Below are 26,292 nucleotides of genomic sequence, written 5' to 3'. Positions count from 1 at the left end.
TGAATTATTCTTGGACAATACGGAGTAGTTACATTATGAGCTAGACGATCAGTTGCAGCTGAATTTTATACTTCGTATCATTCAAGTGCGAGTATGATTCGTACGAAGTATTTTTTATTTTATTTTTTTATTGCTTGAATTGTATAATTTGGGATTTGGAAATTTGTTAATTAGTAGGAGCAATTGTTAATTATTTATCTGCTTTCGATGTATGGCCTATCATTACAGACTATTTCTCACCAAAATTCAATTGAAATTTTAAAAATTATAATGTCGACACAAAAACTTATATGCGAAATTAACGTGTTATTTTATGAAAGCACTAATTGAATACCAATTTAAGTTCCTTATAAATCTATTAGAGTGAAAATTTATATTAGATTATCTTTTTACAAAAAAAAACTTAATATTGAAAATTTACAGTTGCTATAATGAATGAGAATAATCAATTAATGAAGAAAAAAGTGAGGATTAGTACTTTGGAGTCGTACTTTCAGAAGAAAACAAGGACTCAAGAAGGTTCTACTTCATCCCCGATTGCACCACAAGTACATACGGAGGATGAGTCTCCTCCTCAAAATACAGTCCCTCCAACTCGGGAAAGAGTAAACTTAATTTGATGTTAATTCTCTTCCACATGATCCGAGAAGAAGGAGAAGGATTCTTGACTATCATCAATCAGACCAAGAAACTGTTAGGAGAGAGTATATTCTTAAAGGGCCTTTCCAACCATATGAGCACAATTTTCCTCAAACATCTATTGGAGGTAAAATGCGTCGCTTTAATTTTGAATTGTTTGATACACACAAAAAAGGGCTTGAATATAGTATTACAAAAGATGTTACTTTTTGTTTTGTTTGTTACTTATTCAAACATGATGTTGATGTGCTCAATGCTGCTAGCCAAGGTCATAATGCTTTCACTAACAATGGGTTTAGGAGTTGGAATAGACCAGGTGCTCTAGTTAAGCATGTTGGTCAAGTTAGTAGTGTCCACAATAAATGGCTAGAGAAGTTTGAGGCTAAAACTAATCCAAAAACTTGCATTCAAAATGTACTTAACCCACTTACTTCCCAAGCCATGAAGGAATATGGAATTTGTTTAATGACTTCACTTTATTGTTTGAAGTTTCTTTTACTTCAAGGTCTGGCAATTCAGGGTCATGATGAGAGTGAAAAACCTAATAATTAAGGAAATTTTCGTGAACTTTTAAAGTGGTTTGCTCAAAGAAAAGAAAAGGTATGAAATGTTGTTTTCAAAAATGCTCCAGGAAATAGTCAAGTTTGATTCAGAAAGATCTCATCAATGCTTGCTCAAGAGAAACAATCAAGTTTATTATTGACGAATTAGGGGATGACAACTTTAGTATATTGGCCAATGAATCAAGAGATGGGTTTTTTAAAGAACAAATGGAATTTTGTTTGCGTTATGTTACTAACAGGGGAGTAGTGGTAGAACGATTTCTTGGTGTTGTGCGTGTTATGGACACTACTGCTATGACTCTTAAGAATGCCCTTTATTCTATACTTGCTGAGTACTCAAGTCCCTCTAGAATTTGTAGGCAAGGCTATGATGGGGCTAGCAATATAAAGCTAAGGGTGACATAAATGGGCTTAAAACTTTAATAAAGAATGAAAATCAATGGGCATACTACATTCATTGTTTTGCACATCAACTACAATTGCACTTGTTCTTTCCGTAAAAAAATGTTGATTGCGGTTGGCTTTTTGATATTCTTTCTATTATAATGAATGTGATTAGTGGTTTGTGTAAGAGACAAGAAATTTTAAAGGAGTCTCACGCTAAAAAATTGGCCAAAGCATTTGATAATGATGAGCTAAATACAGGGGAAGGATTGATTCAAGAGTTGGGTTTGGGGAGACCTGGTGATACTCGTTGGGTTCCCACTTATTTCGAGGCTTTTTGGAGTCCCTCGGAATACAAGTTGTGAATATGTCCAGACGACTGCAGACACCTGCAAAATAACGAATATTCCGATTGACGGAATACTTGCCTCCAACGGTCAAGTTAGTAACCGAAAAACGAAAATATTTAGATAGAGAAAGTAAAGAGAAGTTAGAGCACTTTGTATGCCTTTTCTATGCTATGTATCAATCCACCCCTCCCATCATTAATGATTAAGGTATTTATAGGGGTGAAAAGGTGTGCATTCTAAGGTAGGTGCCCTAAAAAGGAGTGCACTGATTGGCGGCGCAATCAGGTAAGTATACGTGCCCGTTGGGGGCGCCGTTTTGGCGCTTCTCTCGAGAATTAGGCCTCCTAATGTAATGGAGGTCTTTTCTCATTCAGGTGCTCTTATGTTTTTTCAACGTGTTATCTTCTTATTGGGACACGTGTCGCCTCTTCATTGAGCCACGTGTCACCATAGGATTGGACCACGTGGTGGGGGTTTTTTACCCTAAACATTTGCCCCTCATAGGGGGTGGCTCGTACCATATGTTCCGCCTCCTCTGAATTTCATGCGTACACTAATGTCCGAGTGCTCAAATGCTTTTGGCAGTCAGGTGGAAGGGGCTGACTTTATTGTCTGTCTGAATTCAGGAAGCACCCCTTTTGGGGCAGTTGTCAATGATTGTTTAACTGATTTCTATTTTGGCTTGAGCCTTGAAATCCGATGGACAGAGGGTGCTGCTTGATATCAGGTAAGACACCTGTGCTCCGTATTCTTCGACCCAATGGTTTAAGTTCGTGACCTGCCCGTTTCTTTTAACGTGTCGTTATGTTAACCGTACGCCTTTGGTCTTTATTGACGGAACGGTTTAATAACTGTTTGGGCTTCTTAGGTTAATTTTTGAAAAAAGAGACGCTTAGTCTCTTGCGCGGGAAAGGTAATCTTACCATTTTGCCCCCCATAAATTTTTCCTATAAATAGGACTTGTTTGACTTCACAAAATCACATTAGATATTGTGTTTTCTAGAGAGAAGTTAGAGATTTTAGAGAGAGAAAGTGGTTTTCCCCCTTAATCTTCGAGAGCTCCGCCGCGTAGTTTGAAGATTTTGTACGATAGTTTGAGTTTTCTGGTCAAGTTCTTGGTGTTGAAAATTTGACCTTTCAAGACCTTCAAACTTCAAATTTTTCTCCATTTTTTCACTCGTACAAAGGTAACCGCCTGTTTTTTCTTTTACTTCTTTCCTTTTTCCTTTCATATACTTGTTTTATTTTTAAAACACGAACTAGCACAACATTCGGATTCGTCCGTCTCTCCTCACGAGGTCAGTCGTTCGTCTGGGACTGAGGAGTCTACAATGGACGGGGCCGACTCCTCTTATTTGTGGAGTGGGTCCATTTCTAGAGCATACCAACTCACCCCCCTATTCTTCTCTGTCCCTGCAGTCGAATATGGCACGTAAACGAGCTACGTATGACCGTTATGCGGCAAGGAATCCGGACGACACCCCCGTCAACCCCTTAGTGCCCATCAACCCAAATAACACGGACGTGGATGACACGGACGTGGACTTCAACGGGAATGCCTGCTCGGTCATGGAGGTAATTGCCTCCTTGTCCGGGAAAAATGTACAACAAAATCCCTCCTCTCGGTCTTCCACTAGAGAGACTAGGGAAAGAGAAATGAGGGCGTCCAACTAAAATCTGGAACAACACCCTCCACGACACCATCTAAGCTACAATCTTCTCGTTTCACGATTCGGGCGAACGCTAGGTCTAGTAGGGGAAGGTCGTCCAACCAGAATCCAAGACAACACTCAACCCAACACATCAGCTCGACTAGGCCGTCCGGGCTGCGTATCTCTAACAGGCCTTCTTTTTATAATCGGGCGGACGCTGCTGTTGATGTGACCACCAAAAATACTGACGGAGGGTCCTCCCTTCATACCAATTCAACAGCTGCGGTCGAGCTGATTTTTCGTGATGGTCCTCCTTCGGGAGTTCAGGCGGACCTAGAGACGAGAAGAAAACAGGGGAAGGGACCCTTGGTGCCAAAGGGCACCGTACTTTCTAAGCTTGGCCAAGGGTAAAAAAAAGGTAGCTCGGCCGAGGCTGGTGAGCTCGACACTATTCTTTCCTCCGAATTTGGCTTGGATAGGAACCTCGAGCCACAAGATGTAAAGGAGGTGGCGGATGTTGTGGTGCAGGCGCCCAAGGGGGCCAAGGTTCATATTAAGGCGGTCGATTTTAACGACCTGTTTTATTGCCCGATCGGTGACATCACCCTCGGCTTCCTACATTCAAACTTTGAGGAATTCAAAAAAATTCCTCATGGTGGGAAGGGTTTTCCATATCCAACCTCCTAAAAGGTCCAACTTAGTGGCTGCCTGGGAAGGCGAAAGGCCCCGAAGCCGAAGCTTCAACGTCTATCATGCCGCTCTGGAGGTGGGCCTCCGCTTCCCTCTTCATCCGTTCGTCTAGGAGGTGCTGGACGAATACAACATCGCCATCTTTCAACTAGTGTCGTACAGCTAGGCGATCATCTTTGGGTACTTGGTGACTTGCCTTAGGTAGGGCTTCACTCACAACTTCCCGGTCTTTTGCGAGATGCACTATATGATACGAATGAATGCCAAGACGGACGGTTGGTTCATTCTCAATACTTGCCATGACTACCTGGTGGTCATGTACAACCCGTCCAAGTGGTGTGACTGGAATCATCGACTCTACCGCATCAAGACCAGGGACACAAACTTCAACTTGCGGATAAATCAGTTCAATGCCGAGCCTATTTAGCTTGGCCATGGGGACATCAAACCCACCAAGTCGCCCGTCCTCCCGGACCATGCCCATCAACTTGAATATTTTAAAGTTAAAAAAAGTGCATAGGGATGGGAAGTTGGTGATTGTGCCCTCCAACTGGATCCCGCTGGCCGACTGGCTTAGGGACCCAGTGTTCATGTTGGCCTGTGGCTTGTAATAGAACCATTCCTAAGGTGGAAATTCATGTCTCAAACGTTTGAATGACTTTTAATTCAAACATAATCTAACTCTTTATTTTTCTTGTTAATAGAGGAAGCTATGTCGGAGGTGGACAAGGAATAGAAAGGAGAGACGGACATATCCGAGTTCGTCCTTGAACGCTACAAGCTGCTCAAGCAGAGTTATGAAGCGGCCAAGGAGGTACTTAGCCTTTTTCCCCGTCCGTTCTGCTATGCAAGGAAGGTCCTTCCTTGTTTTACTTGGCCATGACTTTATTGTTTTTCTTTCTCTCTCTCTCTCTCTCTCTCTCTCTCTCTCTCTCTCTCTCTTTTTTTACTATGCTTGGAAGGGCGTTCTTTCCACTTTCACTCGAACAATAAATATTTCTTACTTTGTCTTTTCTACCTCACTTTCAAACGGATCCAAGCCTTCTAGGAAGCGGTCGACATCTGCTTCTAAGGACGGCCAGGCCTCAAAGGCCCGCAAGACTACTGCTTTGAAAACCAAGTCTTTGTCGCAGGCGATCACGACCACGCCGCAGGCTGTTGGCAAACGGCCTAAAGGAGAGCAACCCCAACCGGCATCTAGTGGGGTCTTCAAGTCCTTGAAGCCACAGATGGAGAAAGCGGCCCAAGAGGAACCTGTCCGAAATGACGATGAGGGAGTATCGTCCTTTGATTAGACGGCCGGCAACGATGCCTCGAATTTGCATGTCGAGGGCTTGACTTTGACGGGGGAGCAGTAGCAAGATCCCTAGGCAACCAGGGAATCGCAGCCGCAGCCCCGGGAAACCGGGGAGCAGCCTCGACTCTCTCAGTCTTCTGAGAGGCATCCGCAACCACCCCCATCTTCTATGGAAGGTACGGAGCCTGATCTCCAACTTGGCTTTTATATCTTAACTTTGACATTTATCTAACTTGTTTTGTTAGTTATGTAGACATCACCAAAGAGATGAATGTTCGAGCGCCCGACAAATCACTGACCAGGGCCAAACGAAAGACTATCCGAGAAGCTGTGGTTAGGGTCGTCCTAGCAGAACAACAAGAAAAGTTCCAAGGAATCTATTAGGGGTTCCTCGGCCCGATGCTAAACCGTAGCGCGAGGTAATCCGGCTTCACCCAAGCTTTGATACTTAGTTTATTTTTACACTTAATTCCTTTCACTGACTTATTTTTATCTATCTGCAGCTCTTCCTTAGGCTCAATGCCTTTCAGGATTGGCGCGCCAACGAATGATGTCAAATTCGGGCAGCCTGGGATGACATCAAAATGATTCCTGATGTCAACACCGGGACGCTTTCCATTTAGGTGGCCAAGCAAGCGGATGCCATCAGCGCCCTCAATGAGAAGTTGGCCAAGCAAACCGACGAAATAGTGATAATGGGGCGATCCCTTGAGCAGGAGAGACTTGCTCGCGAAGCCGCGGAGAAGGAAAGGGATGATGCCCTCTCCAATACCACAGTATGGAAAGAGGGGCTTAGAGGAGTCTGAGGCGCTTAAGGCTAAGCTAGAAACTGGTCGTTAGGCCCTTAATGCCGCACTGAAGAAGACAGACGCTCTCAGTCAAAAGGTTGAACATCATAAGAAGGTCATTAAGGACCTGAACGAGCAACTCCAAGCGCCTAAGCAGATCACTCCCCAAGAGATGGTTCGGAAAGAACAGGCAGCCAAGGCGAAGCTTAAGAGCCGGTTTGAGGAAGCCTTCACCATGATGTTCGACATTAGTGAAGTGTCATATTACCTCGAGCACTTCGTCAGGCGGTTGGATCACGTCTCTTTTAAAGAGGAGTCCACTGCTGTTGGGGAGGCCGCCCTCCATTTTTCGCTACACCCTCTCCTCCTCAAAGTGAAGATGAAGCTGATGATGATGAAGAAGAGGAGGAGGAGGAGGAGCCGACCAAGGGAGATGGTGAAAAAGGGCTGGACGAGTAAAGAGCTTGGTGTCTTCTGATGCTGCTGCTTATCTGTTGTTGCTTTGTTTTTATTTTTATTCAGACTTATCTGTTTCTGCCGCCATTTTGAGCGATATTGTAATCAACTATTTTTAATTTTGGCTGCCTGTTTGAGCGACTTTGTTTTATGAAAGTTTTTCACTTTACTTCATTCATACTTAGCATATTTTTGCAATTTCATGCTTTTATTCAAATGCTTCTTCGCGTACGAATTAATTATTCTTGGGGTATGCCCCTTTATTCGACACTTTGTCTAGTCCATATTCAAGAGGTTAAATTAACTTAGTAGATTATACCTTGAAGGGTATGATGACTACTAAGTTGATCAAATCATAATAATGATTGCCCTTGGACTAGGCAAATGCCAAATGAATTTGAATATGCGACCGCTTATTTATTTTTAGCCTTGCATTTATCTGTGCCGAGTCATCCGTTGATACTATCTCTCAGACGTACTCATGAAATTTCAGATATGATCTCAATTTGATAATTTCCAAGTATTTAGGGGGCTTTTGGAAGCTTAAGCATGCCCTTGCCCTTAGGCTTAGAATGTCTTAGGCAATTTTGGACTGCCTATAATCTATTCGTCCGTCCACTATTGTGGCCGAATGAATTTATTCCTTGGGGCCTTATGGATTAGGAAATTGGCCAATGCGGTCGAATGCCTCTATGGTCATGCCCTTTTTTCCTAGCCAAATTGCTTGGCTGGGAGAGACCTTTTTAGGATTTTCTCCCGGCCTTTCTTGCCCTATTCGAGGGCCGAGTTGCTACGTTGTGAGCAACCATTGTTTCCCTTTTGAAAGGCATTCTGCTTGGCATTAGTCAGCCAAACGCAATAAAATTTTGCAATAAAATGAAAGTAAATAATTAAATAACAATATTTGACCTTTCATCAATTTCGTCAAAATTACATTGTTTTGGCCGTACAACTTTTAATTATATGGCTCGGTTGCTTGACCTAAGATGTAATTACAAATTTTTGGCTAAGTATAAAAAACTTTATACATAATATTTTTTAAGGTTGTCAGTATTCCACGTACAAGGAATCGGACGGCAATCTAAGGCTTCGAGACGATAAGTACCATCTCGTACTTCTTCACTGACTCGGTAGGGCCCTTCCCCGTCTTCTTTACCTCGACCTAGCACTTCCATTTTTCTCAATACCAGGTCCCCCATCTTAAGCAGCCGCTTAGACACTTTTCGATTATATGCCCTTGTCATCCTTATACAATATATTTCATGTCTAAGAGCTGCATTGCCCTTAGCTTCCGGAAGAAAGTCTAGGGCAGTCTTCATGGCCTCCTAATTAGCCAATTCATCATATAGCATCACTTGAAGAGTGGGTTCGTTACATTTCAATTAGGAGCACAGCCTCAGCACCATGACAAGAAAGAATGGGGTTTCTCCTGTTGACCCTTTCACAGTTGTTCAAATGGACCATAGCACATTAACCAACTCATCCGCCCACAGGCCGCCTACCTTCTCAAGCTTTCGCTTGATACCATTGGATATCAACTTGTTATAAGCCTTAACCTAGCCATTGGCTTTTGGACGACCGACCAAAGCAAATTAGTGTGATATGCCTTGGTCGATGCGCCAATCTCTGAGATGGTCGGTCTCAAACTAAGGCCCATTATCGAACACCATAGGTTGTGGAACACCAAAGTGTGTGATTATGTTCTTCCAAATGAAGACGGACACACCTTTCCATTTAATGCCTCGGACGGCCTCTGCTTCCACCCACTTGGTAAAGTAATCAACTACTACCAAGATATACCGCCATTGCCCTGATCCTGGAGTATAAGGCCTTAAGATGTCCATGCCCCATTTAGCAAGAGGGAGTAGACTACTTATGGCCGACAAGCTGTTTTCTAGGCGATGTATGAGGGTTACAAATCTTTGGCACTTATCACATTTTTTCACCATTTCCATGGCGTCCGAATTCATGCTCGGCCAGAAATACCCAAGGTGGACCACTTTTTCAGCTAAGGCTCGTCCGCCTATATGTGATCCGCAATGCCCCTGATAGAGGTCATCTAAGACTTCATGCTCCCGCTTGGGCGTGATACACTTCAGATATGGCTTGACGAATGATTTTTTGAACAAGTCCTCTCCTTTCATCTCAAATCGTGCTACCTTTTTCTTCATCATCCAACTTTCCTTTGGATCGTCCGGATGAACTCCATCTTTGAGGTAGGAGATAATTCTGTCCATCCATGTAGAACTCCGGTCAATGGTTTAAATACATTCGGCATCAATGCTCCGCTTTTCCTTAACTTTCCAAAACCAAACACGATGATGAACAACCTTTCACCGCCATTATTGGTCGGGTCCAGTATTTAATCTCGGGAGTGCTTAAAATCCATAATTAATCCAACACAACATACAGATCAGTCCATAAATCAGTCCAAGTATTTAGTCAAAGCATTGTCCAATTCTCATTTCTACCCAAAACCATTTTAATCCATTTCATTTATTTATTAATCGAGCCCAATTAATAAATATTATAAAACCTTAAACCTAACATGAGTCCGGAATAGCTGAAATGGCGCCCAATTGTCACGTGCTTAATTTAAAAATAAGATAAAAATAAATTTAAAAGAATTTTCCAGAAAGGCATTTTCTGCCGCGCCACGACAATTCTTTTGACCCGATTTTATCTATTTACGCGTTTTAACCTTCAGCAATGATAGAATTGACTGTCTCTCTATGGTACACAACCGTGCCACGGCAGATATGCCGTGCCATGGTGCTTTATTCTTCTGCGGCGCCTTATTTCTAGTGTTCCGGACTTCACCCCTCACATTTCCTCTATAAATACGAGGCTAATTTCACTATTTCGGGGCACCAATTCGTACTCTCTTTCTCTCTTATGCTTTAGCCTAAATACTTTCCTTCCCTATTCTCAAAATTCATCCCTAAGCACTCCTTAGAGTCTGTACTTTACCCGAAGTTCTATACTTAAACCAAGGTGTGAAAGATAGAACTGTTTGAGGGTTTGGCCCCAAATCAACTTTACTTTCATTTGAATTAAATTCCATTTTTATTATTTATTTTCCTTGAAGTTACTAACGTGTTTATTGCTTTATAATTTCAAGCAAACGCAATCAAAATAAGGAATCATGTTCCTTTTGTTCCTATTATATTTCTAACGATTTTTATCATGTTTGTCATACATTAATCGTTGTTGTTATGGTTAAATTGCTTCCAATGTTATTGCTATTCTATTGGTATTGTTGATCACCATATTGCATGTTAAAGGGAATATGTAATTGAATATAACGCCTAATAAGATAATTTGGGCGACCGGTAAGAATCCTTTTTAATCTTGTTGTTAATTGAAGTGACCACGATATTTAGAATTATGTGTTGCATTAACATTTAACTAATTTATCCTAATTTAGTTTGGAGCAAATTCAATCTTTGTTTGTGTGCCTTTGAGATCGCAGGAATTACTTTTCACAATAAGAATCGAGTAGAGACCATGCGGGCAACTATGACTCCATGACTCACTTCGTACCATCATCCCATATCCTCCTTTAGTGGTTCCAAACCATATGGAGTTAGTAATCTCATAGATTATGAATGGGGTGTAACCTTCACAGGTTAATCGTTGTTGCCTATCATTGTCCCTTATTTGTGGTTGCCTTAAATGATCCGTGAAAGGTTTACAAGTTCCTTAAAAACTTATTGGCGGCTCCCTATTCCTTGTCGCTAATAGTATAATGTCAATTCCCACTTCCTAAGGGAAAGAGCGCGCGAAACTACCGCATTCTACCCCCCTTAAAGAAAACGAGTTATGTCCCCGTAACTCACCATACCTTAAACAACTCAGGATATTTCTTTTTCATCTCATCCTTAGCTTCCTAGGTTGCTTCTTCTTTTTCTTGATTAGATAATAGCACTTTAACAATCTTAACTTCCTTATTGCGTGTCCTACGCACTTTACTGTCAAGGATCTTGACAGGTCTTTCCTCATAAGTTAAGCTTTGATCTAACTCGATGGTTTCATGTTGTAGCACATGTGACTTATCAGGGATATACCTTCTTAACTGCGATAAATGAAATACATCATGCACTTTACTTAGTTCCATAGGTAAGGCCAACCTATAAGCCACTTTGCCTATCCTTTGCAGTACTTCATATGGACCAATATTCTTTGGGCTAAGCTTTCCTTTCTTTCCAAATCTCATTACACCTTTCATTGGTGACACCTTTAACAATACTTTGTCACCGACCTCAAATTCCTCCTCTCTACGCTTCAAGTCTGCGTAGCTCTTTTGGCGATCTTGCGCTGCTTGAATCTCCCTTACCTTCTTAATTGTATCCTCGGTCATTTGAGGCCCTAAAATCATTGTTTCATTTATGTCGTTCTAACAGATCAGACTGCGACACTTCCTTCTATATAATGCCTCAAATGGAGCCATGCCAATACTTGCATGGTAGCTATTATTATAGGAAAATTCATTTCAGTCCAAGCTATCTTCTCATCCCCCTTGGAAATCTATAACACAAGCCCTTAACATGTCTTCCAAGGTTTGAATAGTTCTCTCAGTTTGCCCATCTGTGACAGGGTGAAATGTTGTACTCATCTTAAGTGTTGTACCAAAGTTTTCCTGCATACTCTTCCAGAATCTTGAAAGAAACCTAGAATCTCTGCCTGACACAATATCTTTTGGAACTCCATGTAACCTCACCACATTTTTAATGTAAGCTTTTGCAAGTTGCTCCATCTTCCAGGTGTCCCTTATTGGTATAAACACTGCAGATTTTGTTAGTCTATCCACCACTACCCAAATGGTTTCATTTTCACTCTTCGACTTTGGGAAGGTAAGTCACAAAGTCCATTGAAATACAATCCCATTTCCATCCAAGAATTTCCAATGATTGCACAGTTCCTTGTGGTCTTTTGTGCTCTATCTTCACTTTTTGACAAGTTAGACACTTTAACACAAATTCTGCAACCTCATTCTTCATTCTGGGCCACCAATACATCTTTTTTAGGTCCTTATATAGCTTATCCCCTCCTAGGTGTACTGAATACGGTGTTATGGCCTTCTTCCATCAACTTTCTCTTTGCCTCCTCACATTTTTATGGTACACACCAACGACCCTTGTACCTTAAACTCCCATCTTCATGAATTTTGAAATCTGTAGCTTTTCCTTGCTTTATTTTCTCACGAATCCTATCCAACTTTACATCTCCTACTTGATTTTTCCTTATCTCATCAAATATTGTTGGTTGAATACTTAGGTTCGCAAGTATGCCTGTTGGCACTCCCCATTCTACCACTTCTAGATTCAATTTCCTCATTTCTCTACATAACTCATCAGCCACTATCAAAGTATTCAGTCCATGACTGGTGATTAGGGGATTTTTATCCACCAATCACCGTCAGACAAGTGGACCAACCAGGTTCCGCCACGTGTCCTTCACGAAGGCCAACGGGAGCCTGCCACGTGTCAATCACAGATACGTCCTCTACGGACCAATTAAGACACGCCACGTGTCCACCCATGCCAAATGGGAAAACCGGCCATCAAGGCCCAATCCAGTTTAGAGGCCCGATCAGCCCTAGGTTTACTTTAAACCTAGAGAGTTGCACGCTTCTTAAGGCTATAAATACTTAATTAATCCTCATTAGTTAGGTGATTGAACAAATCAAAAGAACTCAAGCAGAGAAGAACAGAGTTATTACGGAACATTGACAACCGGCTAATCTCGCTAACGACGCAGAGTACCAACACTGAGCACTCTCACCTAGAGAGATCTTATTACTGTAATTTCCGTATTAATTACTCCTTAATCAGGTACTAACTTGACCGTTGGAGGCGGAGCTCTCAGGAGTCTCCGTTATTTTGCAGGTACAGGCGTCCGGTTCCAGTCTCGGAATTGTAACTCTCCCGCAGGACATCAGAAAACCCCGAAACATTTGGCGCCGTCTGTGGGGAGAGTACTTCAGAGATGGCATCCAAGTCTGTACCGACTCCAGAAGAGAGGCGTCCCCTAGACGACCCTCAAGTTCAGTCGGACCATGATACCGAAAGTGAATTTGAAGTTGAAACTCATACAGCTCCAGACGGGACCCTAAGGGCCCGACGTACCCGTCATACCGAAATGAGGGAACGGGAGCATCTTCAAACAGGAAGCGAGCCAGCAGGCGCACCGCTTGCTCGGCAACAGCCGACTGATGGGTCTGCTCCCATCACAAGGAACGAACTCATGACCTTCATGAGGGACTTCAAGGGAGAGATTCAAGAGTTGATCAACAAAAAACCGCCTGCTTCAGTCAAAGAGCAGTCGGCCAAGAAACCTTCCACTTCACTGAAGAGGAAGCCAGTTCAAGGGCGAGAGGCGACTCCCCATCCTAAATCCAAGAAGCGGGAGCCACCTGCTCTTGATTTCACAAAACTCCGTTATCCTACGGGAAATAGGAAACCGGTTCGTCATATTCAGGCGGACGGGTCAAAGCAAACGTTCACAGATGCTCGGCACCTGCTAGAGCAGAAGAAGAGTGACCGATTATCAGAGTCGGCTTCTACTTCAAATTTTCAGGACAGTTTGCGAAATGCCTCGATGAGGCATACTCAGTCGTACCATGAGAGTCAGTCAGGCGGCACCTCCCGTCAGTCCGGCTTTCATAGTGCCCAGGCGGTACCAAACTTACCATTTGTGCCGCAACAACAGTATTTTATGCAGCCACCTCCATTTGGTGGACCTGCAGCAAAAAACGTCCAACCTATGGACTGGCAGCTACGGCTGCTTAGACTTGGTGAACAGCCGTCGGCCTTCTCCAAGGAAATTACTGAAGCCGCTCAGCCGGCCAAAGTAAAAAATGTTCTAGTAGGCGCCTATGACGGCACTACTAACCCAGAAGACCATCTGATGGCATTCACCAACCTGATGTACCTTCAAGGGTTGGATGATCCCACTTGGTGCAAGTGTTTCCCAGCGACTCTCAAGGGAATTGCACAGCAATGGTTCGGCAACCTGCCGACTGGTTGTGTAAACAGCTTCAGGACGCTTGCTTACTTATTTGCCTCCAACTTCGCTATGAACATCCTTGCGAAGAAAACGACCCTTGATTTGGGAACAATTCAGCAGGGCGAGAAGGAGGGGCTTCGTTCTTACATCAGGCGGTTCAACCTGATGAGAATACAGATTCAAGGGTTACCGGATAAGGTAGCTTATACTGACTTTTTTAGAGGTCTCAAAGACGGGTCTACCTTCAAATTTGATTTAGTTCGAAAAAGGGTGGCGACTCTTCAAGAGGCCTTGATTGAAGCAGAAGCCTATATACAGGCGACTGATCTGTGTACGATAAAACAGTCGGACGGGAAGAGGTTCGACAAAAGAGAGGGACGACAGAAACAGTCGTCCAACAAAGATGAGAAAAGGAAAGAGGTCTGGGCTGCTGACTCCTCTAAACAGCCGGCCCAGAAAAAGAAAAAAGAATTCAAACCATACTCCCCAAAGTATGTGTTTAACAAGGATAACCAGTTTATCCTAAAAGAAATAAAGGGACGGTTCTCAATTGAGAAGCCGCTCCCCATGAAGGGTTCTGCGAGCAACCAGAACCAAGACAAAATCTGTGCTTATCATGATGACGTTGGTCATCACACCAATGACTGCATCAGTCTCATGCGGTACCTAGACCGCTTGGCTGATCAAGGTGATCTTGACACTTATGTCAAGAAATCTACGGGGAACGCTTCCTCAAAAAAGCAGTCGGCCAAAAAGAATCAACAGGCCGACAGTTCCGATACAGATGATGCAGTCGTCTACACCATTGCAGGCGGCTTCTCAGGAGGCGGCCCCACTATTAGGGGCAACAAAGATAATATAAGGCGGTTAGATGTAAACTCCGTTCACCAAGAACGGCCGTCCAAATATACATTTCCTGAGATTGTCATCACTGAAGAGGATCTAGGAGGAATAAGGGGGCCGCATGACGACCCTCTCGTTATTGAATGTAAAGTGGCCAACCAGAGAGTTGGCCGAATCCTCATAGATACCGGGAGTTCCTCAGATCTCATCAGCAGCAAATGTCTGTCAAAACTGAAATATCAGACGGACTGCATACATCCGGCCTCCCACCCTTTAATAGGGTTTGGAGGAGGAGTCGTCCACCCACTGGGACGAGTAGATCTACCCATTCGCCTGGGCGAAAAAGGGGAAGGACGACACATGGTAGTCCGGTTCCTAGTAGTAGAGGAACTCTCGGCCTACAACATGATTCTGGGTCGACCAACCCTGAATAATTCCAAGGCTGTTATAATCCCGTCACTTATGCTGCTTAAGTTTGAAAGGGATAATGGAACAGTCGGCTCCCTGAGGGGAGATCAGAGGATGGCCCGAGAGTGCTATCTCTCGGATGTCAAGCCCACTGTTATGGCCACTGGGTCAAGTGGAGAAAAAACAGACCTTGACAATGTCAAGGAGAGTACGCCTGTTCAAGAAACAGGCGACAAAAAGAGAAAGGCGTCCCAGACAGAGTCCGCAAGAAAAGCAAGAAAATAGCATTCATTGGCAGAGGAGCGGCCGGATGAGTTCCGCCCTCAGCCGGCTGGTGAGCATGCGGACCTGATCTTAGACGACTCACGTCCTGACCGAACAGTCAAAGTTGGGACGACTGCTCTGAGAAACCTTGGTGACGACTTTCACAATCTGTTGAAAGAATACAAGGACATCTTTGCATTTGAAGTCCATGAAATGCCAGGCATTAGTCCTGATCTGGCAGTACATAAACTCGCTGCGGATCCGAAAAAGAAGCCGGTACGGCAAAAGAAGCGGAACCATGGTGAAGAAAGAGGTCAGGCGGCAGCCGCCGAAGTCAAAAAATTACTTGATGCAGGGTTCATTCGGCAATGTTACTTCCCAGATTGGGTTGCAAATGTGGTGCTTGTTAAAAAGCCGAATGGCACCTGGCGAATGTGTGTAGACTACACAGACTTGAACAAGGCGTGCCCCAAAGACAGTTACCCTCTGCCTAAAATTGATAACCTGGTCGACTCAACAGCCGGCCATGCCTTGATGAGTTTTATGGACGCTTATTCTGGTTTCCATCAAATTCCTTTATGGAAGAAAGATCAGGAGAAGACGGCCTTCGTCACTGATCAGGGATTGTACTGTTACACGGTCATGCCGTTTGGTCTTAAGAATGCCCCGGCTACCTTCCAACGAATGATAAACACAGTGTTCTTTGATCAGATTGGGAGAAACGTCGAGGCATATATTGATGATATGATTGTCAAGACTAAACTTCAGAAAGATCATCTGACGGACCTCCGAGAAACTTTCGCCACACTCAGGCGGCACCATGTCATGCTCAATCCCAAGAAATGTGTATTTGGAGTTGAGTCTGGGAAATTTCTCGGATTCCTTATCAATCAGAGAGGAATAGAGGCGAACCCTGAGAAGGTACAGGCGGTCATTGACATGCAGTCGCCTCGTACCGTCCGAGAGGTTCAGAAGTTAACGGGTTGTCTGGCGGCCTTGGGGAGATTCCTAAGCCGATCAGGCGACAAATGCCTATACTTTTTCCAGGCAATTAAGAAAAAGGCAAGGTTCGAATGGGGGCCGGATGCTGAGGCCGCCTTCCAGAAATTAAAGGTTCACTTGCATTCCTTGCCGAGGCTGGTCAGCCCTTTGCCCAAAGAAGATCTCTACATGTACCTGGCCGTCTCTGATCATGCGTTAAGCGCGGTGCTTCTTGCTGAAAGGGACGGCTGTCAGCTCCCGGTCTACTTTGTCAGTCACGTACTGAAAAATGCCAAGTTGAGGTATCCCCTAGTGGAGAAATTTGGTCTTGCACTCTTCATGGCTGTTAAAAAATTGAAGCCCTACTTTTTGGCACATGCAGTCGTCGTGTATACCGACCAACCAATCAAGCGGCCCCTTACCATCATGGAGTCGTCAGGACGAATGATCAAATGGGCCATAGAAATACAGAGCCTCGAAATTACTTTCGAGCCTAGAAAAGCAGTGAAGGGGCAAGCCTTTGCTGACTTTATTGTAGAGATGACTCGTCCTCCTGACTCTCAAGTTCCAGACCAAGTCTGGAAGGTATATGTGGACGGAAGCTCTACTTCAAATGGTTGTGGAGCAGGCGTTGTATGTCAATCTCCAGAGGGCGACAGGTTCGAGTATGCCCTACGCTTCAGTTTTCAGGCTTCAAACAATGAGGCAGAATATGAAGCTTTACTAGCCGGGATCCGCATGTGTAAGGCGGCAGGGGCAAGAAAAATAGACGCCTGTTCTGATTCACAATTGATAGTGAGTCAGTACAATGGCGAATACGAAGCAACCCATCCGGCCATGATCAAGTATTTACAGGCGGTTCGACAAGCAGTCGGCTCCCTTGAGGATTTCCACCTAATCCAAGTGCCGAGGTCAGAAAACAACCAGGCAGATGCACTGTCAAAATTAGCATCATCCGCCTCCTCCGATACTCCTCGAACTGTTTTTTGGGAAGTGATGGAGAAGAGAAGCATCGAGGAAAACCCTATTGGAATCCTAGACAGAAGCTCAACCTGGATGGATTCAATCAGGGCATATCTGACAAACGGTACACTGTCGGATGATCCTCAACAGGCGGCAGCACTGAAAAAACGAGCCTCCTGTTTTGAAATGATACAGGGAGAACTTCACAAGAGGGGGTACCTTCAACCCTTCTTAAAGTGTGTTACTCCTGAAAAGGGACGAGAGATACTAGATGATCTTCACTCTGGTTTCTGTGCTTCCCATATAGGTGGTAGGATGCTTGCTCAAAGGGCAAGGCGCCAGGGCTACTTTTGGCCTACTTTGGAAGCAGATGCAATGGAGATGGTGAAAAAATGTGACAAGTGCCAAAGGTTTGGCAAATTAATTCACCGTCCGGCTACTGACCTCACTACCATTCACAGCCCACTACCGTTTGCTAAGTGGGGCATGGACATTCTGGGTCCATATACGCCTGCTACAGGCGGCAGAAGGTATATACTTGTTGCCGTTGACTACTTCACTAAATGGGTAGAGGCGGAGGCTGTAAAGGGAATCAAGACGAAAGATGTAATTTCATTCATTTGGAAAAACGTCATCACCCGGTTCGGGGTTCCCATGTCTATGGTTTTTGATAATGGTCCCCAATTTGAGACGCCTGTTCTCAAAAGCTGGTTGGGTGACCAAGGAATTGCACACTACTTTGCATCTGTCGGCCGTCCACAAGCAAACGGCCAGGTAGAAGCCTTTAATAAAATCATCTCAGACGGTCTCAAGAAAAAGATTGAACGAGCAGGCGGCCTATGGGCGGATGAACTACCACATGTTCTCTGGGCCATTAGGACGACTGAAAAAGGGGCGACTGGAGAAACTCCATTCCTCCTAACTTATGGTGCGGAAGCTGTTCTTCCAATAGAACACTACGAGCCGACTCTTCGAGTAATGCTATATGACGAAGAGGCAAACTGGGAAGCCATGCGCCTGGCATTAGACTCACTTCCTGAAAAGAGGGGCAATGCTGTTTTGCGCCATGAGATCTATCGCCTGAGAATGACTAGATCATACAACAAAAAAGTACACAGGCGTCCACTCAAAGTAGGGGACTTTGTACTTAGAAAAATGGAAGCAGTAGGTAGGGCTAATGAGTCTGGCAAACTAACTCCCAACTGGGAAGGACCCTACCGAATCTATGAGGAAGTCAGGGACGGTACCTACCGTCTGGAAACACCAGACGGACAACCGTTGCCTCGAACTTGGAATGTAGATAACCTTAAAAAATATTTCTTCTGAGAGATGTAAAGTAAAGAGCTACTTAATAAAGTTTGCACTTACTATTTAATTGTATTACGAGGGGCATGCCGTCTGTACCTTTACAGTCGGCTACTCTCCATTGAGTTTTTCACTCTATCTCCTGAGGGGCATGCCGTCTGTTCCTTTACAGTCGGCTACTCTCCATTGAGTATTTTACTCAAACACTTAGCTAAAAAGATTAGGGCCTGGCCGACCCTGTGCCTAACAGGCGGCTACCCTTCTCTCACTTAGCACCTACGTTCACCAAGAACTTACAAAGGCCACCGGCCGAATGATCAGACCAGGCGCCAAGCCAACTGATCAAATCTACAAAACTAATTCGACCTGTCCCAACATCATAGCAGGCGTCCGACGGCATCCCTCCGGATGAAATTCGTCGCAGAGAGCAGCTCCCTTTTGGGTGGAACATTGTTCTATAAACTAATTACACGGCACCTATACGACTGTCCCCAAGGGCAACCGCGTAGCCGTTTTTGAGACAAGGATAACTCTATCACTAACCAAATCAGTGGTAGCAGTCGACATCTGAGTCAGATGACCGCCTGTATTACTTGGGATAGATGCAGGGGGTACCTATAGAGATGATAGCCAACAAACATTGGCGAATCAAGGGGTCTAGCCGGCCTACGCCGCCTGGTACCTCTACTTCTCAAACAAAAGTGACGGCGACTGAGTAACTTCAACGTTAACTCATAGTCACTCCCTCAAATTTGGTATGGAATCTAAAAAGTTTGAGTCGTCTGCCTGTTTTAAACAAACAAGGGCACTCGAACCCCTATTCCTACTAAGTAACCTATTGAGTTAATAGCCAACCAACATTGGCGAATCAAGGGGTCTAGCCGGCCTACGCCGTCTGGTACCTCTACTACTCAATCTAGATTGCGACAAAGACTAAGTAACTCCTAAGTTAATAGTCACTCAAACTTAGTATGGAGCCTAAAAGGTATGAGTCGTCCACTTGTTTTTAATAAACAAGGGCTCTAAACCAATACTCTTGCTAGGTTAACAAATTACGAGTTAAAAGCCAACATTGGCAATATAGGGAAACAACCGGTACCCACCGCTTGTTCCTTGGCGACTAGGTAATTCTATTTACTTGGTCAGACAAATTGAATAAATAGTTCGAATACCGATTGAATAAATGGCCGACTGATCATCTACCCTGGAAACAGACCACCAGTCGTCCAGGGGCATAGGCGGCATACTTACTATTTGTACCTGTCTTAACGTTCGGCCATACACAACAGTCGGTCTAGTGAACAAATTAAAAATACTTAGACAAATTTGAACCAAAACAAAAATTTGATAAATGAGCCGGCCATTAAAGACCAGCAGAATATTCAAAACCCCGGCCCCCTGGCCGGGTAATTACAAAGCAAACGGCACACAGGCCGTGAAAAAAAAAAAAAAAAAAATACTTAAAGCTTAAGAAGGGGGCAGTTCAGTATCAGCAGCCGCCGCCTGGTCAGCACTCTTCTTGCTGGACTCGGCCTTAGCTGCACTCTCTTTTGATGCCTTACCCCCAAGTGGCACAAGCGCCACGACCGGCTCTTCCTCCTCCAACGCACCGTCCAACGCCTCTTCTTCAGCAGCCGCCAGGATCTGTTGATTATATATTTCCGAACACTGGCGGTACGTTCTTTCCCATGAGGCAAAGTCGGCACTGGGGAATAGTCGTTCCCAGGTCATGCGCTGGATTTGAGCGGAGTCTTCCACCATCTCCCGGACGAGCTCTTGTTTCTCTTGCTCGGCCTTATTCGAGAGCTCTTGGGTAAGACTCTTCTCTTGGTTCACCAGGCGTTCTTTTACGTTGGCCAAAGATTTCTCCATGGCTTCGTAAGAGTGCATTTTTTGGCGAAGAGGTTTCAGCTCGGCCTTAAGGTTGGTGACGGTCCCCTCCAGCTCGTCAACCTTCTTTTGGGCCGCCTCTAACTGAGCCCGAACAGCGGCGGTAGCCTGCGCCTGATAATAAAGAAGATCAATGGTCAGTACTTCATTTTGGGCAATTTGAAACATTGCCTTATCACAGCTGGAGGCGGCCATAGCCTTTGCGGCCTTTACCTCTTTGTTTTTCCGATCAATCGGCTTGCGAAGGCTGTTGACTCGGAGCAGGGCCTAAGTACAAAGAAAAACAGGCGTCAGTTTCCAAACAGAAAAGTTAACAGGCGTCCTGGAACTCAAAAGCTCAAAAATATGCTAAGTGTACCTCAGCAAGGACCCCTGAAATCCCATCAAGGTCAAGGGTGCCGGCACCCCTGACCGCCTCCCTGTCAGATGGAGGAACTACTTTAACCATTGACTTGGCTACCTCAACCAAGTCAAGCCCTTGGGGGCCGGCTGCATTAAGTGAAAGGAAAAAACAAGTTAGACCTAGTCAAGGAGGAAGCAAGGGTGAGTTTTTTACAAGTGAGTATTCATACATCTAGGCGGCCCCGCCTGGGTTTTTGAAGAAGTGGCCGGCTGCTTCTCAGCCGCCACTGTTTTCCTGGAAGACCCAGGAGAGCTTGCAACAGTCGTCCTCCGGGCCTTGGGGTCCGGCTGTTGCGAGGAAGAAGCCCTTGGAGTGCCAGACTAAAAACAAAAAGAGTTAGTATATGCATAAGACAACTAAAAGAGGAAGAGTTTTCGAAGCTTACCAAGGGTGCCTCCTTGTTGGGGGAGTCGGCATACGACTGTTTCATGAGCGAGGCCCGCAACATGGCCGCCGCAGTCTTGGATGCTGTTATTTTACTCATGGCGTCAGCTGCAAGAAATAAACAACAAAGTTAGTAAAAGTCCCAAGTAAACAAGGCGTGAAAAAACAGAGTATTTGTCAGGCCGGCTACCTCTAGAGCACCGACTGCCGAGGCCACAAGCGGCCAAGAAGTACTCGTCATAGAGCCACTTGAAGCTCGGGACGCAGTTTAGGGGTACTTGCTCTCGTACCCCTGAAGTAGAGTTCACCCTAGTCTCTACTTTGAAGAGTCCTTTGTCTAGGATCTCTTTTTTAGCCTTTGGGGGAACAGGCGGCATGCTGCGGCCGCCTGCGAGGAGAGGAGGATCCCTATTCCACTTGTTAAAACGTTTGTTCAGTTCCGTGTCTGAACTCTTAATGATAAGGAAGGTGTTCCGCCAATCCTTCCATTTGTTCGCCTTACCTCTCGTCATGAGGTAACCCCTATGGCTTGTTAATTGGTACCAGCCGGTACCTCCCGACTTAGGGGTCCGGCTGAGATAGTTCATGTGGGCGAAAGCCTCAAAGCTTGGCTCCACCCCGTACATTTCGCACCCGGCCACATAGCCGAGTACGTTTATGCAAGAGTTGGGGGCTAACTGCCATAACCCCAGATCATACCCATCTAAAATCCGCTGAACAGCCGGATGTAATGGGAAGCGCAGTCCAGCTTTGATGGCCGCCACATAGCAGCCAAAGCAGCCGTCACCATAGCTGGTACCAGCCGGCCAGACGACAGTGTCTTCTGGATCCGGCACAAACAGTAAAAATTCCGGGCCCATTTTGTGGTTAGCAATAAAGCTCGCCATGTTGTCTTGCATGGTTGCAATCCGGCCCCGGGGTACCCTGCAGTAGTAGGGGGCGTTTTCCTCTCTGTAAGAGGCGGATGGCTCCGCCCAATTGTCCCCCTTCTCAACTGCATGAGAAAGTCTCGCCTCTTGTAGGCGGCTATGTTTTTCTTCTGAGCCTGGAGAACTGTGGCCAGAAGAGCTGGACTCAGACTCGTCCTCTGACGAGTCCGAGGAGGACGACTCCTCCCCTCTCCTAGAGGGGCCCGCCTCCTCTCCCTTAGAAGGAGCAGGAGGAAAATTAGACATGTCAACAGTAAGATGGGAAGGGAACACCTTGGCCCCTCTCTCAGAACTGTCGGCTTGACAGTCGCCTCGTTCTACATCTGGCGCCTGGTCAGATGTTTCACTAAGGAGCACCCTTTGGGAAGAGCCGTCTGAGTTTGATATCATAGCAGTCTGTTTCGTTCTGGCCATCACGTTCTGCATAGACACAGATACAGTCGGACTTTGTATAAAGGGCAAAGATGGGTCCAGAAAAGGGCAGGCGGCACTCCTAGTCCTAGATTCAGCCGTCCCCGGTGACCGGCTGATCACTAACTTAGGTCGTGTCGTGTGCTTCCATGGTGCCATTTCAAAAAATAAAAAGAAAATTAAGAGTAAGAGAACTGAGTTACCTGAACGAGTGACGGTTGATGAAGTCCTGGAAGTTCGGGTCAGTCGGCTTGTCAGAACAGGCGGTAGGCAGAAAAGGTCCGAAATGTCAGAGCAAGTTCAGGGGTCCGAATGTTCTCGCAAAGTTCTCAAATGTGAAAATGACCGAAGTCAGCACTTCCTTTTATAGGCAAAGTGAGAAGGCGAAGGGTCGCTTCCAAATTCAAAATTTGGGCGGGAAAATCTCTCGGCCGTTTGCAAGGTGACACCTGTAGCAGACCGTCGCCTGTCACCGTGCGACACCTGTCACAGGCGACACGTGACCAGTCACGTGCCACCTGTGAGGGGCAAATGATTAGGGGATTTTTATCCACCAATCACCGTCAGACAAGTGGACCAACCAGGTTCCGCCACGTGTCCTTCACGAAGGCCAACGGGAGCCTGCCACGTGTCAATCACAGATACGTCCTCTACGGACCAATTAAGACACGCCACGTGTCCACCCATGCCAAATGGGAAAACCGGCCATCAAGGCCCAATCCAGTTTAGAGGCCCGATCAGCCCTAGGTTTACTTTAAACCTAGAGAGTTGCACGCTTCTCAAGGCTATAAATACTTAATTAATCCTCATTAGTTAGGTGATTGAACAAATCAAAAGAACTCAAGCAGAGAAGAACAGAGTTATTACGGAACATTGACAACCGGCTAATCTCGCTAACGACGCAGAGTACCAACACTGAGCACTCTCACCTAGAGAGATCTTATTACTGTAATTTCCGTATTAATTACTCCTTAATCAGGTACTAACTTGACCGTTGGAGGCGGAGCTCTCAGGAGTCTCCGTTATTTTGCAGGTACAGGCGTCCGGTTCCAGTCTCGGAATTGTAACTCTCCCGCAGGACATCAGAAAACCCCGAAACAACTGGTTTTATGACTTAAAGCATCTGCGACTACATTTGCTTTCCCCTCATGATATTGTATGTCTAAGTCATAATCCATCGTATACTCTAACCATCTCCTTTGGCGTGAGTTTAAATCCCTTTGAGTGAAAATGTATTTCAAACTCTTATGGTTTGTATAAATCCTACATTTTTACTCCATACAAGTAGTGCCTCCAAATCTTTAGCGCAAAAATAATTGCAGCTAGTTCTAAGTCATGAGTAGGGTAATTCACTTCATGAGTCTTTAGCTGTCTTGATGCATACGCAATCACCTTCCCATTTTGCATAAGTACACATCCTAGACCATTCTTGGATGCGTCATTATATACATCATAAACTCCACTATCGTCTAGCATTGTAAGCACTAGCGCTATGATTAGCTTTTGTTTCAAGAGATGGAATGCTTCCTCACACTTGTCATCCCACTCAAACTTCTTGTCCTTCTTCATTAGAGAGGTCATAGGTTTAGCAATCTTCGAGAAATATTTAATAAAACGCTTATAATACCCGCTAAACCTAAGAAACTCCTAACGTCAGACACTGTTTTTGGCGTAGGCCAACCTTTCACTGCCTCGATCTTTGCTGGATCTACTTCTACTCCATCTTTTCTACTCCATCTTTTGACACAAAATGACCTAGAAATGCCAATTTCTCCAACAAAAACTCACACTTAGAGAACTTGCGTAAAGCTTGTTTTCCCTTAGTGTTTGTAGAATTGCCTTCAGATGTTCTACATGTTCTTCTTTACTCTTCGAATACACCAATATATCATCTATGAACACTACCACAAACTTGTCCATAAATGGATGAAACACCCTATTCATCAAATCCATAAAGATTGTTGGAGCATTTGTCAATCCAAATGGCATTATTGTGAACTCATAATGTCCATACCTTGTTCTAAATGCAGTCTTGGGAATATCTTCATCTGCAATCCTAAGTTGATGGTATCTAGACCTTAAATCAATCTTAGAAAACACAGTTGCGCCTCTCAACTGGTCAAATAGGTTATCAATCCTTGCTAATGGGTACTTGTTCTTTATGGTGACCTTATTTAACTCCCTATAGTCAATACATAACCTCATACTTCCATCTTTCTTCTTCACAAATAACATTGGCGCTGCCCAAGGGGATGCAATTGGTCTTATGTATCCCTTTTCTAACAAATCTTGTAATTGCTCCTTTAACTCACTCATCTCTGCAGGTGCCATTCAATATGGTGCTTGGAAATTGGTGTTGTTCCTAGAACTAGATCTATTGTGAAATCAATTGCCCTTTTGGGTGGCATTCCAGGAATCTCTTCTGGAAACACCTCCAAAACTCATTTACTACTTCTATATCTTCAGGCTTAGTTGTCTCTACATGTTCCATATTCCTCACACTATAATAATACACTGGATGCCCCTTCTTAATATACTTTGCCAATTTTAATACAAATATGATCCTTGGGCACTTGGTTTCACCATGCATCCAATACGTCACTAACTCATTATCAACTGTAGTCATTTTTACTTTATGTGATCAACAACTAATCTCTACACAGTACTTGCTCAACCAATCCATTCCCAAAATGACATCGAAGTCACTCAACCCAAAATTGATGAGATCTGATAGAAACATTTTTCCTTTGATTTCTAAAGGTACATCTTTAAAGGTCTTGTTACACTTTACTACCCTACCCATAGGAATAACTATAGGCAAATCTACCTCATCTACGGTTTTCAAACAGTTTGATAACTTTGAAACAATGTCCTTTGAAATGAAAGAAAAAGTTGCACTAGAATCAAACAAGACTTTAACAGGAATAAAGTTGATAGAAAAAGTACCAGTGATGACATCTTTCATGGAATCAGCCTCATGCCTACTCATCACATTCAGTTTCCCTAGAGCTCCTTCTGTTAGTTATTTCCATTATTATTGTTGGTTTTCGCCGTATTCTGTTGTGCTCCCTTGTTCTTAGTATAGTTGTTGCTTCCATGAAAGTTTCTCTTAGCCCCTCCTTGATTATTGCCCTGTTTATTTCAATTAGGATCCTTGGAGAAACATTCATACTCCATGTGTCCTAACTTGTTGCAAGCACGGCAAGTAACCAAATTTCCATCACAATCCCTACTAGGGTGGTTATTCTTGCACCTTTTGCAAAAATAGCTCCTTCCATCCTTATTATTTCCCTGGTTAGAGTTCTTAGCTCCACCATTAAAGTTCCGTCCTCCGTGACGATTGTTGCCTTGAAAATTATTGTTTTTGTGGAAGTTATTGTTATTATGATGGTACTTCTGTTTCTTGAAGTTGTTTTGGTTACCTTGCGGGTTTCCAAAGTTCTGTCCCATCTCTTTTCTCTTTTCCTTTCCTTCCACTCCGGCTATCTCTTTCCTCTTCTTTAATTCTAAGGCATATAGGTGTGCAACTCTCCCATACACTTCATCTAAGGTTTCAAATACTTGCCCACATAGCTTTAACTGCAAATCAATAGTCAATCCACTCTCAAACTTCCTAGTCTTAGACTTTTCTGTAGAAACAGACTCTTTAGCAAATCGTGACAGCTCAATAAACTTGGTGTAGTA

General features: G+C 44.4%; 1 protein-coding gene across 1 annotated transcript; it reads right to left on the bottom strand.

Moving 5' to 3' along the window:
• Positions 1-25,249: 25,249 nt before the first annotated feature.
• Positions 25,250-25,597, bottom strand: LOC110692205. Its single transcript, XM_021869205.1, has one exon. It carries the CDS (start codon positions 25,595-25,597, stop codon positions 25,250-25,252), a length of 348 nt encoding a protein of 115 aa, XP_021724897.1.
• Positions 25,598-26,292: the final 695 nt, after the last annotated feature.

Source organism: Chenopodium quinoa, unplaced genomic scaffold (assembly GCF_001683475.1).
Source record: "Chenopodium quinoa cultivar QQ74 unplaced genomic scaffold, ASM168347v1, whole genome shotgun sequence".
Lineage (NCBI taxonomy): Eukaryota > Viridiplantae > Streptophyta > Magnoliopsida > Caryophyllales > Amaranthaceae > Chenopodium > Chenopodium quinoa.
This window is presented reverse-complemented; position numbering and strand designations above follow the sequence as displayed.